At 38.8% G+C, this 16,460-nt stretch overlaps 1 protein-coding gene across 2 annotated transcripts in view; it reads right to left on the bottom strand.

Moving 5' to 3' along the window:
- ZC3H7A (zinc finger CCCH-type containing 7A) overlaps window positions 1-16,460 on the bottom strand; it is a 32,232-nt gene that overhangs the window by 9,011 nt on the left and 6,761 nt on the right. For both annotated transcript variants that reach the window (XM_031433262.2, XM_010980036.3), the window contains exons 2-17: window positions 13,183-13,284; window positions 12,027-12,066; window positions 10,167-10,364; window positions 9,057-9,215; window positions 8,737-8,817; window positions 8,605-8,643; window positions 7,925-7,958; window positions 7,161-7,444; window positions 5,564-5,768; window positions 4,417-4,481; window positions 3,666-3,852; window positions 2,750-2,911; window positions 1,952-2,148; window positions 1,573-1,673; window positions 962-1,143; window positions 486-562 (exon numbers count right to left, since the gene is read on the bottom strand). In XM_031433262.2, the coding sequence (XP_031289122.2) occupies window positions 486-562; window positions 962-1,143; window positions 1,573-1,673; window positions 1,952-2,148; window positions 2,750-2,911; window positions 3,666-3,852; window positions 4,417-4,481; window positions 5,564-5,768; window positions 7,161-7,444; window positions 7,925-7,958; window positions 8,605-8,643; window positions 8,737-8,817; window positions 9,057-9,215; window positions 10,167-10,364; window positions 12,027-12,066; window positions 13,183-13,250 (2,079 nt within the window). In that variant the 5' untranslated portion in view covers window positions 13,251-13,284. The remainder of the gene's footprint in view (window positions 1-485; window positions 563-961; window positions 1,144-1,572; window positions 1,674-1,951; window positions 2,149-2,749; window positions 2,912-3,665; window positions 3,853-4,416; window positions 4,482-5,563; window positions 5,769-7,160; window positions 7,445-7,924; window positions 7,959-8,604; window positions 8,644-8,736; window positions 8,818-9,056; window positions 9,216-10,166; window positions 10,365-12,026; window positions 12,067-13,182; window positions 13,285-16,460) is intronic.

The raw sequence follows: 16,460 nt of genomic DNA, 5'->3' as shown, positions 1-16,460 counted from the left end.
TGGGGGACAGATGGCTAAAGCAGTCTGGCCAGCTGGTAAGCAAAACTGCAAACACAACCCACCTCCCTTACTCCAAGAATCCCCATAGGGCACAACCACAACTGCTCTGCCAATCAAGCTGAATAAGAAAACTGCATCTAGAGGGAAGGAAATGGCTCAGTGGTAGAGTGTGTACTTGGCATGCATGAGACCCTGGGTTCAATCCCCAATAATTCCATTAAAAAAAATAAGAAAGAAAAGAAAGAAAAAAAAAGAAAGAAAACTATATCCTGCACTCTTGGCAGGTATTATAGGATATCTAAACTTTTTTTTTTTTGATGATGATCAAAATTCAGAGTTTTTTTTCACATTAAGAATTCTTCAACTCAACAAACATTATGAAAGTAACTGGATTGTACGTAAGCATAATCTGCTTCTGCCAACAACTGTCAACTAGGCCACTCCAGAAAGGGTACCAAATGCAGAAAGCACACGAGGGAAAATACCTGAGCTCCAGGTACCTTTGCTTCCAAATTCTGCCAGTATCGTTTAGATTCTTGGGCAATAGCATCATGCGAGATACCTGGGAAATGCAGGAGCCTCTCTTAGATTCTCTGCACAGTAACAGTCACCAACCTAGACACAGTCAGACTCAACGCTTTAATTATCCCCAATTGGCATAATCTGTCATCAAGGGTGAATATCCCATTACTCTTCCTCAAAATGGACTGTTTACAAATGGAGCTCTTGGAGCCTTCTGAGGACTCTTTCTTCCTCACAAATCCATATTGCATATATGAACTGGCATCAGCAATTACTTACACGAGACCACGCTCTAAAAATGAGGTAGCTATACAGTTGAAAGCTCAGGCTACAGTCAACAATGTTACCACACCAGGTTGATGGTGAAGGGTCTCCAATACCATTTCAACAAACCCTGACTGCTCTTGAGAAGACATTTCTCAACCATGCACAAACCTACCTGTTTCATTTTGCAATATCCAGACTTTCAATTCTACAAGACTATGTGCATAGAAGCACTCATCTTCCCTTAAACAGCCATATCGAACCTCATGTCGGCATAAATCAAGCTGACACTGACCATGAAAAGAACGTATTTTGGAATATTTTACTGTTGTCTCTCGCAAGATGTGAACAAGGCACCTAAGAGGAAAATGGAGTGACATTTTACAATTGTTCTGCTGTAGCTTTAAAAAATGTATATACACATATAAAATGTAAAGTTCTAGACTGAAAATACATTTTAAATTTTTATCAGAAAAAACAAACTATATGCAACTGTTGGATTAACTGGGGAAGGGAGAGGATAATTATATAGTAAGCTATAAAATACCTAAATCCATGTCATGAGAGGCTATAAATCAATGTTCCTTTTCTGTATTGAATATCAATTAAATAATTCATTTTTTAATTCCCAGCAAAACCTATTAGCCATTTAAAAATAGTCATCATCTTTCAAAACAAAAACAAAAGGAGAGGGGGGAATGCCTGAGGAGATAAAACTCCAGTTTTATTTGGAGCTAAAAACAGAATCTATGTTGTCACTATAAAAGTCAGAAACAACCAACATACTTATTGTCTTCAAACTCATGCTTTGTAACCGGATGAGAACAAGAAGTAGAATTATCTTTGTTTCTTTTACTTATCATTCTAGGCTTATGATCAAAACATTTCTGAAACAGAGAAGAAGAATTATCATAAAAACGTAATACAAAATGCATCTTTGGTACCATACTTAGTATGTGCATACTTATACATTACATGCTTATACCAATTAACACTCGGTATGAAGTCTCAACATCATTCTTAGGGATAACGGCAGTAGCTAGAGTTGCTGAGCGAATGCTTTATCATATGGCTGGACCCGTGCTAAGGTACTTTATACTTCTGGACCTGCAGGTCAGGAACTACCACCCATTTTACAGCCGAAAATAAAGTTTGGAGAAAGTACCTCACAAAGGAATATAAATTCTCCAAGATGCTCTTGGAGAAGTTTGAATACGGTAAGGTTGATCTTTCCATTGCCACCGAAGAAAGCCTCCCTACTGAATGCCCCCTTTCGCTCCAGCGTCCAGACGTCAATCTCTTCTTGGCAATAAGCAAATGTGCAGTGGCCTGAATACCTGCATTCCTCCTCAGCAGCAACATCTAGAAAGACGGAATTAAAAGACATTTAAAATGTGTGCCATTGTTTATTTTTCAAAGTCAATGAATATTAAACATGCTTAGGGCACCGTCTGAATTTTTATAACAATTCATGGATAGCTTCAAACAATGATACGTGCATCACTATGCAGGGGAGGTATTACTGTTTTAAAAAAAAAGAACCCAGCACCACGAGTCTAAATTATTTTTACTTCAGCCATTCAAAACTCCTTCAGATGAAGTGGTCTGACAAAAATGAAATTACTAAGTTTTCTCAAAAACAACTTAAAAGAGCAACATTTCCAAAGCCTCAGTGTTCTGATTCTGTTTCGACTAAGTCAGAGAACCTAAAGTTTGAGACAGTTTTCTGTTTAAAACCTAGCCAAGTTCCCAGTTCCATAAAGAACTATAAAACATTCACTAGACAGGAAGTTAAAAACAAAGGTAGAAATAATATAAAAAATACTAATGTCTCGATCCAAGGAACTTACTGTCAACTATCTAAATATTTCTAGTAACAATAATACTGGAACCATTATAACAAGTGTAGCAAATCATTTCTTACTTCTGTAATGTACACCAATTAAGTAATTGTAGCACATACCTTTACATATATAATAAGGTCCTTCATAATCTGTTTTTGTTGGTCTTGGACGTATTTTTTTCCATGATTTATCTTCAACATTCTTTATCCTACCAATTAAAATATCTTTCTTACATTTATGATCTATATTAGCATGGTAAGTGAAATCCATTAACTTAGGGCCTGAAAAAGATGTAAAACAGGATTGCTCATATGCACAAAAAGAACCATTTCATTTTACAGGCACGTTTATAAGCAGATGTGAGCAGATGGATAATGATTATTAAATTCCCATTTAAAATCCCATTTTCATATCCCCCAAATGTAAGCAAGTTACTGAAGGCATTTTTGCCTTTCATGCTGTTTGCCAGACAACACAAAGTTCATTCAACACCACTCCTCCCAAAACATAACCCTTATTTAACTATTAGAATTCTGATGGTTTCTAAAGGTAAAGAACATAGTTACATAAACAACTAAGGAAGAAAATAAATTTGGGTCCAGTTTAGAATAAATTGTGTTCATATCACTTGATTTAGGGGTAAAGATATGAAAACAATGTAATGAAAACTACTTTAATTTTCATAAAATTATCTCATATACCAGTTTTACAGTGCTTTTTTTCTAGTTCTTGAAAATGATCCATATACTTAAAACATATACTTAAAATATAAAGCATCTCATGAAAATTTCAATAAGCTTTCAAAATCAGGTAAGTATTCTATTCCATCTGATTCTATACATAAAATTATACCAAATAAGAGCAGAGACTGATCCTATTAGACTTCAAAGGCCCCTAACCAATGACTGCTGCTTCTTTAGAAAGAATTCAAATGGAGACTGAAGAGTCACAGCAGCTAGTGTTCCCCACACATTCCTAGGAACTCTCAGATTATTGACTAGTTTAATACTGACTGCTCCCTTGTTTGGTCCTGACCTGATTTTACAAAACAGATCTGGCAAGCTTGTCTCAGTTCATGGGTTCCTTCAAGGGGGTGCCTTGGGGTCACTGAAGAAGGCGGTTTAGTTACTGCACTTCCAAAAAAGTTTCCAAAGTCATTCCTAGGGTGACTTGAAATTCCCAGGAAACTCTCAGAAGCAAACAAACTGCCTGGTCCATTCATCTGCAAGAAGAATAAGGAAACAAAAAACAAAAAAAAAACAAAAAAACAAAAGACAGCCAACAAATATTGCACTATCACTAAAGCAGGAAACAAATTCATCTGAAAAATAAGACATTCTGCACAGAATGAAGTTGGCACTATTCTGTCCTCACTACATTTCTATTTAAAAACCATTTCCTTCTACATTTTCCTCTTTGAGTCTCTAGGTCCCTCCCCCAATTTTTTGGATGCTCCATGAGTTGTTACAAGTGATGGGTAATTGTTCTGCCTCATCAGCCAACACGTTTTCCATGCCCTGATCTTGTTATTTCCTAGCTGTTCGTGCTATGCTAAAGCCTCTTACACTGCCTGCGATCGTGATTAATTTGCTATGACAGATCCAGCCTTAAACACAGAGCATTTATTACTGGATGTTCTGCAAGAGTCTTATTTTAACACTCTTTCCCACAGCACACACAGAACTTCAGGGAGATGGTCACGTTCATTCAAATAACTCAGTTACTTAAGTAAAAGACCTATTTTCAATTTAAGCGATGAATTTACAAAAGAGGAAGTGGCACTTACAAGTAAAAGGGAAGAATTACTGTTGTTAAGCGTTGTTCCCTCTCTAGAAGTTGAGGTGGACAGATCTAAAATAATAAAAAAACTTCAACAGACCTTTTCATTCTAATCACGTAACAAGAACAGCAGGGCTTAGCAGCTGACTATGGCTTCCCACGTTATGTTCCCATCCCAGCTCCTAGAAGCTTTCTTGTTCATTATCGACACTCAAAGAGGGCTCCAGAGTCTTTCCTTTCCTCCAGAAACCAAGGGCACAAATCACCCTTAGACAAACAAATTAAAATAAAAAGCAATTTTCAGAAATATAAGCTAAGAAGGGGCCTACCAAGTGGGACTGTTAGAAAGACTAAGAAAATAATTCACATTCAAAATGGGGAAAAGAGCTTCTCCTTTTGAAAATATGAAGCAGGAACTCACCATAACATTAACAAAATTAGTAAGGTTCAATTACTTTCTTTTTCTTAGTCTACCACTCAATCATTTTCTTTCTCTCCTCTGTCTCTCACAAATTTTAGTCTCTTCAAGCTGTCAATCTTTAAACCAATTATTTTTATTTTTGTCCCTTTAACTGTACCAATGCCTCAAAAAAAGATGAAGATTTTTATTGTTAAAGTATGTATTAAGCCTAGGATTACAAAAACAGGAGTCAAGCCAAAAACTCAGCAATCCTTTGTAAAATGAAGGCACTAGGCAGTTTTCTGAACTCAGTGGATTAAGCCTAAAATAGATGGATCTAATTATTATCATTCTAAACACTGGTCTTAAATTAGTCTTTAAGTATTTGCCTCATTCAGAACTTAAAAGGATAACCTGTCTTTAAGACCCTTTAAGATAGGGTAACCTTGCTAAGAAAAAAATGTTAAAAGTCACTTCCCCCTACCCTGCGAATAAACAACAGACACCCAGCTTAACAAACCCAGTGCCACAAACATTCCTGTTCTCACACCGTTGCTTCTTGATCTCCACAATGGCACAATTAAGTCCAGGTGAATTTAAAATGGAAGTTTTAGTTTTTACAGCTACAATATATTTTCAGCTACAATGAAAATAATTCAAGTACCAACAACCTATAGTTAAACAACTGTCACATCAAATTGTCTATTTAAGAAAATTAACTGTTCATTGTTTACATAAGTGGCTCCATTCTTACCTCGTTTGGATTCACTCATTGAAAATGAATTTAGAGAAGAACAGAAATCTTCTAAGGACGAAGTCAACGGTGGATACAGCTCCGAGAAGGAGGGTGCAGGAGCGTACCTCGCACCAATGGGCAAGGTGCCCAAAAGAGACGCTGAGAAGGGGGTGCTTGGGGTGACATTGGCCGTTGGGAGGGGACCTCTGACTAAAGCTGATGGCTGGGGAGGAAACAAGACCTAATTAAAATCCATGAAACTCAGTTCCAAGCTGCTGAACTGCTTTTAACATCAGCATATAAAAACAAATTATTCCATTGGGTGATTTTGCCGCGTAACAAAGTTGAAACCAAAATCAAGACTCAGTGGCGGAATCCAAGCTACCGAACTTGTTTCTCTTCAAGTCTACTTTTTGAAAAAGGATCGAGGTGTGATGTCTAATATTGTTGTAATCCAAATGTGACATTTATGTTTCATTTTCAAAACGTCCTTACGATTCCCTACCCTTACCCAACAATAAAGCTCATGAGAACTGGCTTCATCAAAGAGAAATTGTGAGGACTGGGGGGGGTGGGGGGGGAGTGTGGAACAGAAGGAGGGGTGCTCCAGAGAAGGGGGCTGGGGCAGCCTGGAAAAGCTGGGACCATCTTTCTGGAGACGTGAATGTACAACCTCACAAGAACAAACAGAACACTACTTTCCCCTTCCCCTGCAAAGCAATGATTTATTGAGAGCTTCCATGTGCCTTATACTATGATAAATCATATACCACCTAGTTAATTCTCATTACTCTCTGAGATACTCCCTACTGTGACCGCCATTGTACAGATGAGGAAACCGAGGGGCTGAGCGGTGAAGTTACTTGCTTAAGATCACAGTGGTAGGAACCAGCCCCCAGCCTGTCTGCTTTTCACATCTCCTTCTCTCTGCCATCTCCTCGGGGACGTCACTGATGTCATCTGCCCTGGAAACCAGCTCTGAAGTTCTCCCTCATTATCCTCCTCCCACTGCTGCTGCCTCTATTTTAATATACTTTATGGCAGAGGTCAGTGGACTTTCCTATAAAGGGCTGGATGTGAAATATTGCAGGCTTTGTGGGTTACATGGTCTCTGTCGCAACCACTCCACTCTCACTGCAGCGTCATGAGACGCTTTCACATGCCATAAAATATTATCCTTTATTTTCTTCTTTCAACCACATAAAAATCTAAAACCAGTCTTGGTCTGCGGGTCATACGAAACAGGCAGCAGGCCACATCAGGCCTGTGGACCAAAGTTTGCTGACACTTGCTTCAGTGTATATGTTTACAGGAGAATTATCCTTAAGGAATGAAAAGTCCTTAATCTATAAACTTATTTTTCCTTAAATATCAAATGCCTGTTCTTTGTCAGAAAGTTAAATTTTCCTTTTCCATAATATGTGATTCCTAGCATGTTTCTTTTTTTATTTAAAAAATGACCAAATTAGCCAGTTAACACTGGAAAAGGACAAAAATGATTTCCAAGAAACCGAAAGTTTAGTCTGTAGGCAATACTGAAAATAGCAAGTTATACTACAATTAAAAAAAAAAATTAAGCCCGCCTGTAGAAGAAAAGAGTCACATTGAAATTTACCATAACTGTTTCATTAGTTTCAGGTGCAGAATCTAGGAGGTCATCTATTTCATCTCCAAGGACCATATCTCCATCATCCAAAAAAGCTTCCGGCATAGTGAAGGGGATCTTTCCTCCATTTGCCAACACTGTCGATGGCAGAGAACTCTCTTCCACTTGCAGTGGCAAAATAGAAGTTAAGGGCATAATAGGAACTGAGGCCAGCTCACTTCCAACTTGCTGAGAAAAACTGGATGCAGGTATAGAAACAACAGGAACTGCTTCTTGCCTTGGAGTTAATAAATCTGTAACATGGACGGACATGCACTCACTTATTTTCAGGGTATTTACATAATACTAGGGTTATATAGCCAATAACAGAGAAAATGAAGAGCTAGGTAAAAACATGAAAGCAATTATAAACACAGACACAACAGTAAAAGTAATTCAAGTAGAAGAGCAAAACTCTAAAAAGAAATTATTTTACCCAGAAATAGATATATTCACTCGTGAAAACCTTTCCTTCTTTCTCAAAATGCCTGGGCCCCATTTGGGTGGCACTCCTAGACAGTGCTGAGGCCATAGGGGGCATCGAATGATTGCTCACTGACATCTGGTATTATCATCACTCACCAGCACATCCAGAGGCACACAGGTGGTTTTTGAAACTATTCTTGCTTTAATACTGATAACTACATAGCAACCTTATTTGACAACACTGTAACATATATAATGTCTGAAGCTGGCACTTCTCAGATTAAGATGACGTGTGTGAGAACACATACCTGGCTCGATATCTTCCACAGAACAATTCAAAGCCTAGAAATTAAACCAAATAATAGATCATAATATTTTCAGGATTCTGAACTATAAAGCAAGCTATAAAGCTCACACTAAGAGAGCAATGCAGGTTCTCATATTTGACCTCCTTCCAATGAAGATCCACAAAATTTGTAAGCTTTTGTAGCATGTGGGGTTAAACAGTGCTGGCCTACTGGTATTTATTTCTTGTGGCCCAGTATTTCTCAAAGGATATTCAGGAGCCTTCCAGTTCCAGAGGGACTAGTCCAGCCACCACTCCCTCCCCAACTCACAGCAGCATCTTAACAGCTCCAAGAAGACTTATCTTTAAAAAACAACAACTTGTTAATTGTGTCCTAAAATTAGTATTTGGCCCTGACCCACTTTTTCTAATAAAACCTAACATCTATTAATATCCTGTAAAATGCTCCTTTGGACTTCAGGAAATGCTGATTAAGAGTAAAAAGATACTACTTGAGTTCTTTGTTTTTTTTTTTTTATAGGACAGGAAGCTCTGGCCACTTATGTGTTTAAGGAATAAAGAGGTCTCAAAAATAGACACAAACCAAAAATATTAAAAGCAGAACTGCTAATGCTTCTATCTTTTCTTCTTCTTCTTCTCTTTTTTTTAACATTACAATTCTTACAGAAGTAATAACCTTACCTTGGTAGCCCCATCCCCAGGAACTGATTTCAGTGAGAGCTGAAAGAAAATTAAGATACTAATTTAAAACCAGAACTGACTCCAAGTTACAAAACAAAATGAAAATACCTTATGGAGAGAACTCCAGCTTACCTCGGCTCTAACATATGCTTTTCTTATTTTAAATCCCAATTTTTGAGCTAGTTCTTGAGTTAGTTTTATTACATGTTCATCCTGAAAAAAGTGAGAATATATGATTAATGGGGGGCTGTATTTACTAACCATAAAGACAAACAGGCACAACTGTTATAACTTATGTTCTGCTAAGACACTTGCTTTATGGGCAGCTATTCCTACCTGAAGCAGGTGGATGGCTGGCTGGAAAATGTGACTGCTTAAATTCCATTTCTCCACACAGAAGCAATGTAAATGGTTATGATCTAAACAAATAAACTAAAACGTAAATTCCATACCTGAGGCACTGCTAAGGAGCACTTTGCTACAGCGTCATAAGCCTCCTTGTATCTTCCTAAATCACTTAGGGCCTTAGATTTCCGATACAGAGCTTTGCAGTTACTGGCATTTAAACTGAGGACTGTATCACAGTCTCCCAAAACTTTATCATGGAAACCCTGGTATGTAAGACCAAAAAGAGTTAGCAATCAAACAAAATCATGTCTTGCAATGATGTCTTCCTGTAAATGCAAACAAATTCAGACCCTCTTTTTAAATTGAAAGTCGGTGGTATTAATTTTCTCTTTAAAATTATTTTCATTATGAAATTTCAAATCCACAAAAGTAGAAAGAATAGATCTCTGTGAACTCACCACCCAAATCAGACAAATGTTAACCTTTGGCCATAAAGGCCCCAAATCTTCAAGAAATAAAATATTCTAGGTATGGCTGATGTCCCCAGATGTCCCTCTCCTGTGCTATCTTCCTCTCCATTGTACTTACCCCTTTTTGGAGCTCATTAAAACGCTAAATGGAAATGTAACACTTAAATAGCTAGTTGATGAGGAATATCTTATAGAAAACAAAACAAATCATTAATGAACGCTCATGACCAAAGAAGCAGGTGACAACGTGGATACTTTATTCTTAAATTCATGGTTAAAGTTTACTGAATGTCTATAGTGAAAATTATAAGCATATCAAAATACTGCTTTTTTAAGTTCAGACTTGTGAAAAACTTGCGTTAATTCTTTGGAAGGTAACTACTGCTTTGTGCTAAAAAAGCTCCGAAGAGGACTAACTGAATCTTGTCTAAGAAGCAGAGATCCTTGATGGGTACCCTGATCTCTGAACTCCCGTATCTTCCTAGACTGATTTTTTAATAAGTAGACATAACCCTAAAAGCCACACTCAAATGGGAATCTCCAAGGACCAGTAACTAAGAAATTATTTTTAAAATCCCTAAGCATGTTTTCTAAGCTGATTTTTCAAAGCTTCAGGCCACTCTAAAAGCAGTTGATACATCTTTCTTAAAAACTGAAATTAGAAAATTGACTTTTATGAATGTATTATGTTTTTTGAAAATCTTTTTTCTCTCTAGGAACATTGCTCTAAAAATCACAACTCACCATATTAGAATAGCAAGCAATACGATTTATATATAGTTTTTCAATGATTTCTTTAGGGATTAAAATTTCTTCAGACTTCGCATAATCAGCTATACTCAAAGCTTCTGAGTATTGGCTTACAGAGTTGTTCCAATCATGTTCTCGATAAACATCATTTCCTTCATTAAAAAGATTTCTCACAAGTGCACGTAAATATACCTTAAAAAAAAAAAAAGAAAGAAAGAAAAAAGAAAAGAAAAAAAGTTACCATTCTTGAAACCTTTTAAGGAACAAGTCAGAGTGTAAGCAAATTTTAAGTTTTGTACCTAAAACTACAGAGGAAATAATCTGACAGAGCAACAAGCACTGTTGTGAGAAATTCTTAAATCCAGCAGAGTCACTGCTACTCAGCTAGGGTTTCATTTTGCTTCCTTTTTCCAAGAGAAAATTCAACATCTCATTAAGAAAAATGCTGCAAAAGCACTTTGTCAATATTTGTCACATCTCCAACTCTGTGCCCAGGATAAATTCCTACAAGTGGAAACTCTCGGTCAAAGAGAATGAGCATTTTAAGGATTTTGACTAATATTTCTAACATATTCCAAAAAGGCAGTAACAATGAATGCTTCTAGCAGCTTGCTCCAGAGCACCCCCACCAACGTGTGCACACATAAAATCTACCACAAGTTACTGAATACAGTTCCCTGTGCCATACAGTAGGACCTTGTTGTTTGTGGTATCCTTTTTTGTGTATCTGATTACCAGTGAGGCTGAACTTCCCCACATTTTCACAGACCATTTCTTCTTTGGTAAATGTTTGCTTAGGTCATTTACTGATTTAGGGGGAAGAGATGTTAAACCTTTTTCTTATCGCGTAAGTATACACATTCTTTTGGTCGGGACAAAGGTTCTCAAGTTCCCTTGATTTCTATCATTGCTTTAATATTTTAAAAGTCCTTTCCTATCAAAGGATCAGATAAATATTCAGCTCTTGTCTCATTTTACGAATTGACATCTCAGCTGATGAAAGTAATGAAGAAAACTGTCAAGATCAACTTATAACAACTGAGGTGACTTCAGACGTGCCACTTAACCTCTCTGGACCCCGACTGCACATCTGTAAAATGAAAGCATTGTTCCAGGTGACTTCTAGCTCTAATACTTTATGGTTCTACATCTGTTTGGAAAAGAGGAAGGAAGAAAGGAAGAGAGAGACTGAATGAATGGAGACGGAGGGAGGGAGGGAGGCAGAAAGAAAGACGTGACATTCAGAAGCATCAAAACCCTCAGAGACACAAGGCTACGGGCGAGCTAAGTCTGCAGAGATGAGGGCCTTTAGTCCAAGACCCAGTCAACTGGGCTTTCTCTGTTTCTGACTAACCAGATTTACCTCTAGCTCGCCCCTCTTATTGTCCAGTCACCCCTCTACTACTGTTACAACTTCAAAATAAAATCAGAAGATACTCTGCCCTCTCCTTCTCAACATATTCTGTCCCACTATTTTCAATGAAATGAAAGGCTAAAAGTAATTGTCAAGGGGCTCAAAATAAATTAATTAAAAACTATACGAATAGAGGAAAGAAAATACAAGACAACTGTCCAAGTTGCTGGAAAAAACAATTTTATGGGTTAGCAAATTTTTTCTGTAAGCCCTCAGGTAGTAAGTATTTTAGGCTTCATGGGTCATCTGGTCTGTCTCAACTACCACACCGTGAAAACAGCCATAGATAATACATCAACAAATGGGCGTGGCTGTGTTCCAATAAAACTTTATTTACAAAAACAGACAGTGGGCTGCATTTGGGTTTGCCAACCTGGCTACATACTACAGTTCACAGGCTATTTGCAGAGCTTTCCAGCAGACCTTCTCAGAGACCTTACCGCATATTGTTCCTGTGTTCCTGGATACGACAGCGGTGACCTGAGAAGAAGAAACAAATTAATTTTAATGATTAGGCTCTTATCAGGCTTTGTTCATTCAAAAGTCACCTGAGCTCTCTATTCTGTTCCACTGATGTATTTGTTCACCAGGTCCACACTGTCGTGACCACTGCAATTTAACAGGAAGTCTTGAACTCAGGTAGTGTTAGTTTTCCATCTTTGTTCTTCCCCAGTACAGAAGGCATCTTCAGACTGAGGCTCTATTAGCTCACCAATGGTTCGAAGCACATTTCAAAGACCTACTTCTCCTTTAGGACCTCTATTCACATATAACTGTAGTCATGAAAAAAAAATCTGAAACTATTCCTTCATATTTTCTTGGGTAAGAATAACATTTTCCTTTTAAATGGACTTCTACTAACAAAAGCTCTAATTCTTCAAATGCCAAAAAATTTTAAAAATAGTACAGAAGCACTGGCACTGTTCGATCCAATTTACTGCAGAACAGTGGAGAAGGATGCCTCCTTCCGGGAGGGGCAAAGAGGCCCTTCCACCTGGCCACAGACACCCGAGCTGTGGTCCTGTCACTGACGTGCTTTAAGAAGGCCAGTTAGTGGGGGAGGGCATAGCTCAGTGGTTAGGATGCATACTCAGCATGCAGGAGGCCCTGGGTTCAATCCCCAGTACCTTCAGTTAAGTAAAAATAATAATAATAAATAAATAAACCCAATGACACCCCCCCGAAAAACAAACAAAACCAAAACCAAACAAAAAAAGAAGGCCAGTTAGAGACCGAGCTTCTTAACAGAACAGTGTGATCACAAAAGCCTTGAGTGCTGACAGATGTTCATTTTCACTCGTCAGAACTGTTCCTAACAGATTAGGTTCAAATTCCTCAGCTCCCTTAGTCTAACGTTTCTTGGGGACACTAATGGGCTTTAGCCCTCAAAATCAGTGACAGCAAGATCCACTTCAGAACACAAAGAAATCCATGTCCAAGAGCAAAAAATACCACTGGAACGAAATCATCTAATTTCAAACCCAAATTAACAGGATTTATGAAACACAAATAAAGGTTTCTTTCTCTGCAAAATGCAGAGGCACACATAAGGAATGACTGTGTGATGAGAACACAAGGCATGAACTGAGCCCTTACTGTATAAACTGTAGTCCTTCCTTAATGTTCTGCTGCCTTTTTCTTCTCTCCTCGGACACACTGGACATGTTATCCCACACATCCACTCTCTAAATGAGAAATCTGGAAAGAAACAAGCAAAAATTATATAAGGTGCAGGGTTCCCAGGCCCCAGTTAAAACACCCATAACCTAGGTCTTGTCACACCTTTAGTGGACACACCCATCTCTGCCTAGGGGACTAAGGTCCTCAACGCCCAGGACACCATCTGAGTCAGGTCTGTGATCCCCAACACAGAGGGTTTTCACACTCCTTAAGGCAGAACAGCCTTGCAGATTTTGTAGGCCCCTCCCAAACACCACGCAGGAAAAAATCATCTCTCTCCTCCTCTTGTCTTCCCTTCTTCAACTGCAGATTTTGTTTCCCGCCTGTCTGTACACACATGTATACAAGCATGAGAACAGCGCCGGCCTTGTTTTGGTTCTGGAGGCTCTCCAGAAGTGAAAAAGTTTCACATCCGCTTGCCTCCGAGGGACTTTGACTTCCTTGCGAGCAGAGTCTAAACCTTATACATATTTTGTTACACAAGCTTTTGAAATAGTCCTTGTTGACGCAACTGGTGGAACAAGGATCTAAATGAAGTTACTTTAATTGGAATTCTCCGGAAGGTAAGGGTTTACCTTCAGGGGTAACATTGGCAAATGTCAACACCGTTGGTATTTATCCCAACTAATCAACGTTCGTTAAGCAGTTCCCAGAAAGCTGAAGCACAGGGATAAAACGGCTCCCAATGTCCTAGGCCAGGGTTTCTCAACCATCACAGTTTGGGTTGAATAACTCTGTTGCACAGGGCTGCCCTGCACCCTGTGGGATGTCAGCAGCATCCTGACCTCTGCCCACTAGGTGCCAGGAGCACGACCTCCTCTAGGCTGCAGCAAACTCAAGCGTCTCCAATGTCCCCTGGTGGGGGTGGGGCAGGGTTGGGGGGTCCACACAATCACCCCTGGATGAGAACTACTGAGAGCTAATCCTAAAAAGACCCATGTGACAGACACGGAAATGGCAGCCATGTTTCAAGTACACAGCTGAAGTGTTTTAGTTTCATTATTGTTTACTGTTTGTAGGCAAGTTTTACTTTTAAGACTACCGTTTCCAGAGTGTAGAGTAGGGATGGAGGTTGGAATGCCCCAGAGGCTGAGAACTGGTGCTAATTCTTGTTGTCTTTTGAATACTTTCAAGCTCTAAATATTTTGATCTTGTATCTAAAAGTTGGTTACTTTACCAGAGTATTTATATGTGAAAGGATATGGTATCTGGGATTTGCTTTAAAATTCTATGCCTGAAATTTTCCAAAATAAAAAGTTAAAAAAGGCCATGACACTGATATAAAATGGCATTATTCCTAAAGTTTGTTTTTAAGATAGTTGAGCTTAAAAGGCGATAAGTGGGTGAACATGAAACAAGAACAGCAAAAGTACGGAAAACTGCCCCAGCTGGATGAGGGGGAGGGATACGGGCTTGTCCTGCTCTTCACTTGGACACATCTTACCATTTCCATCATATTAAAAAAAAAAAAAGTAAAGTCATACATATATGTACAAAGTTCTTTAAGGAGGCACTATTTCTAAGAGAAAGAGATACTAAATTAACTCAATGCCTGTCAAAAATGAAATGGTTGAATAAATGGGGCTGGGGAAAAAAAGGGTTAAGTACAGTGTCTACAATAGGACCCTGTTTTGTTATTTAAGAAGGAGGCTATATGTTCTTATTTGCTAATGTACACATGAAATAGCTCGAAATGGAATCATAGCAAGTTATAGCAGTGGGAGAAACCCAGGGCCGGGAGAGGGGTGGGACAGTGTCTTTCCACTGCAAACCTTTCAAACTTTTTTTTTTAACCTTATAAATAAATTACCTCTGGGAAAAGAAAGTATTAAAAGAAGTCTATGTAGCTTCTAGACCCTTCCTTAGAAAGCTGACTTAAGGGACCACCAAGCCTTTTCTCTATTTTACTTAGGGCAGAGTCAGAACCTTAGAGCTCAAAGGCACTTGGGCGTCCAGGGAGGTCAGGCCAGAGGGTCAGGGACAAAAGAAAAGCTGACAGCAAGAAGCATTCCGCCGTCCTTCAGTGAATGGCAGACCTCTCCCAACCTCTGTCTGGCTGGGTGGGGAATTAGTTTGAGGTTCACTCAAAGTAAATCTGTTGGCTCAGGAGGACTTCTGGGTAATAATAATCCACCAAGTTAAGAGCCTTAGAGCTATTTCTCCAGAAAGTGCTACAAAACCTTGAACCTTGGCCTCTTAAGGACAAAGGGCAGGTGGCAAAGAGCTGACAACTCAAGTAAGTGATTAAGAATGCAGATTCTTAACAGCATGCAAGAAATACCATGCCTCCTTCACTCATTTAAAGATTTGGGAACATAACTTCAGGTAATATTTAAATACAATACAACAGAGCATTTCATATTCTGTAGTTTTCCCCCCTAAATTTTATTACAAAAAAAAATTTTTTTACAATGAACAGCATCTACATTCTACAATTAAAATTTTGCTCTATTTATCACATCTGCCCGTCTTTACCCATCTGTCCATCTTTTTGTCCATCCATCAACCTAATTTTGGTAAACTGCAAAGCGAGTTGCAGACATTAATTGTAATTCACTAAACACTTCAGCATACATATAATTATCTGGAATTCAACATTTGTTTACAGCTTTTTAAAGTAAAATGCACGCATTTGATAGTGATTTTTGACAAATGATACACTCATGTAACCCAGACCCCTGACTTGAAATACACCACTACAGTCACTCCAGAAAGCTCCCCCATGTCTTTTCTCCAGTCAATCCTTGCCCCACCCTGACCCCAGGCAATCACTGTTCCGTTTTTTTTTTCACTACAGATTAGTATTACCCATGAAATAAGCCTTTCCTTACATCTCTTTTTGAAAAAAAGAAAAAGATCAATGCTTTATACACCATCTTATTTTTGGACCCAGTCAAAACCTGGCCTCAATTTTAAAGTGAGGAAGAATTTGATGAAGTTAGTCCGACAGCCGCTTTTCTTACTCAAACTCAGCAGGAGTTCACTCCCTCCTTGATTTGGGGGCTTCGCGTCCAGCTGACTTCCAAACATGAAAGCCCTGGGGCTTCATCAGACCCTGTTTTCTCCCCGGGCCACCCTCTCCCCCCAGGGACCTCCTGCACCACCCAGATGTTAAATACCCACATCCAGGGCCCCCGACAACTCCCCATGTCCCTCCCTGGCGGAGCTCCCTCCATACGCTCTACTGGGAAGTT

This window comes from Camelus dromedarius, chromosome 24 (assembly GCF_036321535.1).
Source record: "Camelus dromedarius isolate mCamDro1 chromosome 24, mCamDro1.pat, whole genome shotgun sequence".
NCBI classification, from domain to species: domain Eukaryota; kingdom Metazoa; phylum Chordata; class Mammalia; order Artiodactyla; family Camelidae; genus Camelus; species Camelus dromedarius.
The sequence above is the reverse complement of the archived record's forward strand: the minus strand, read 5'-3'. Positions and strand labels throughout refer to the sequence as shown.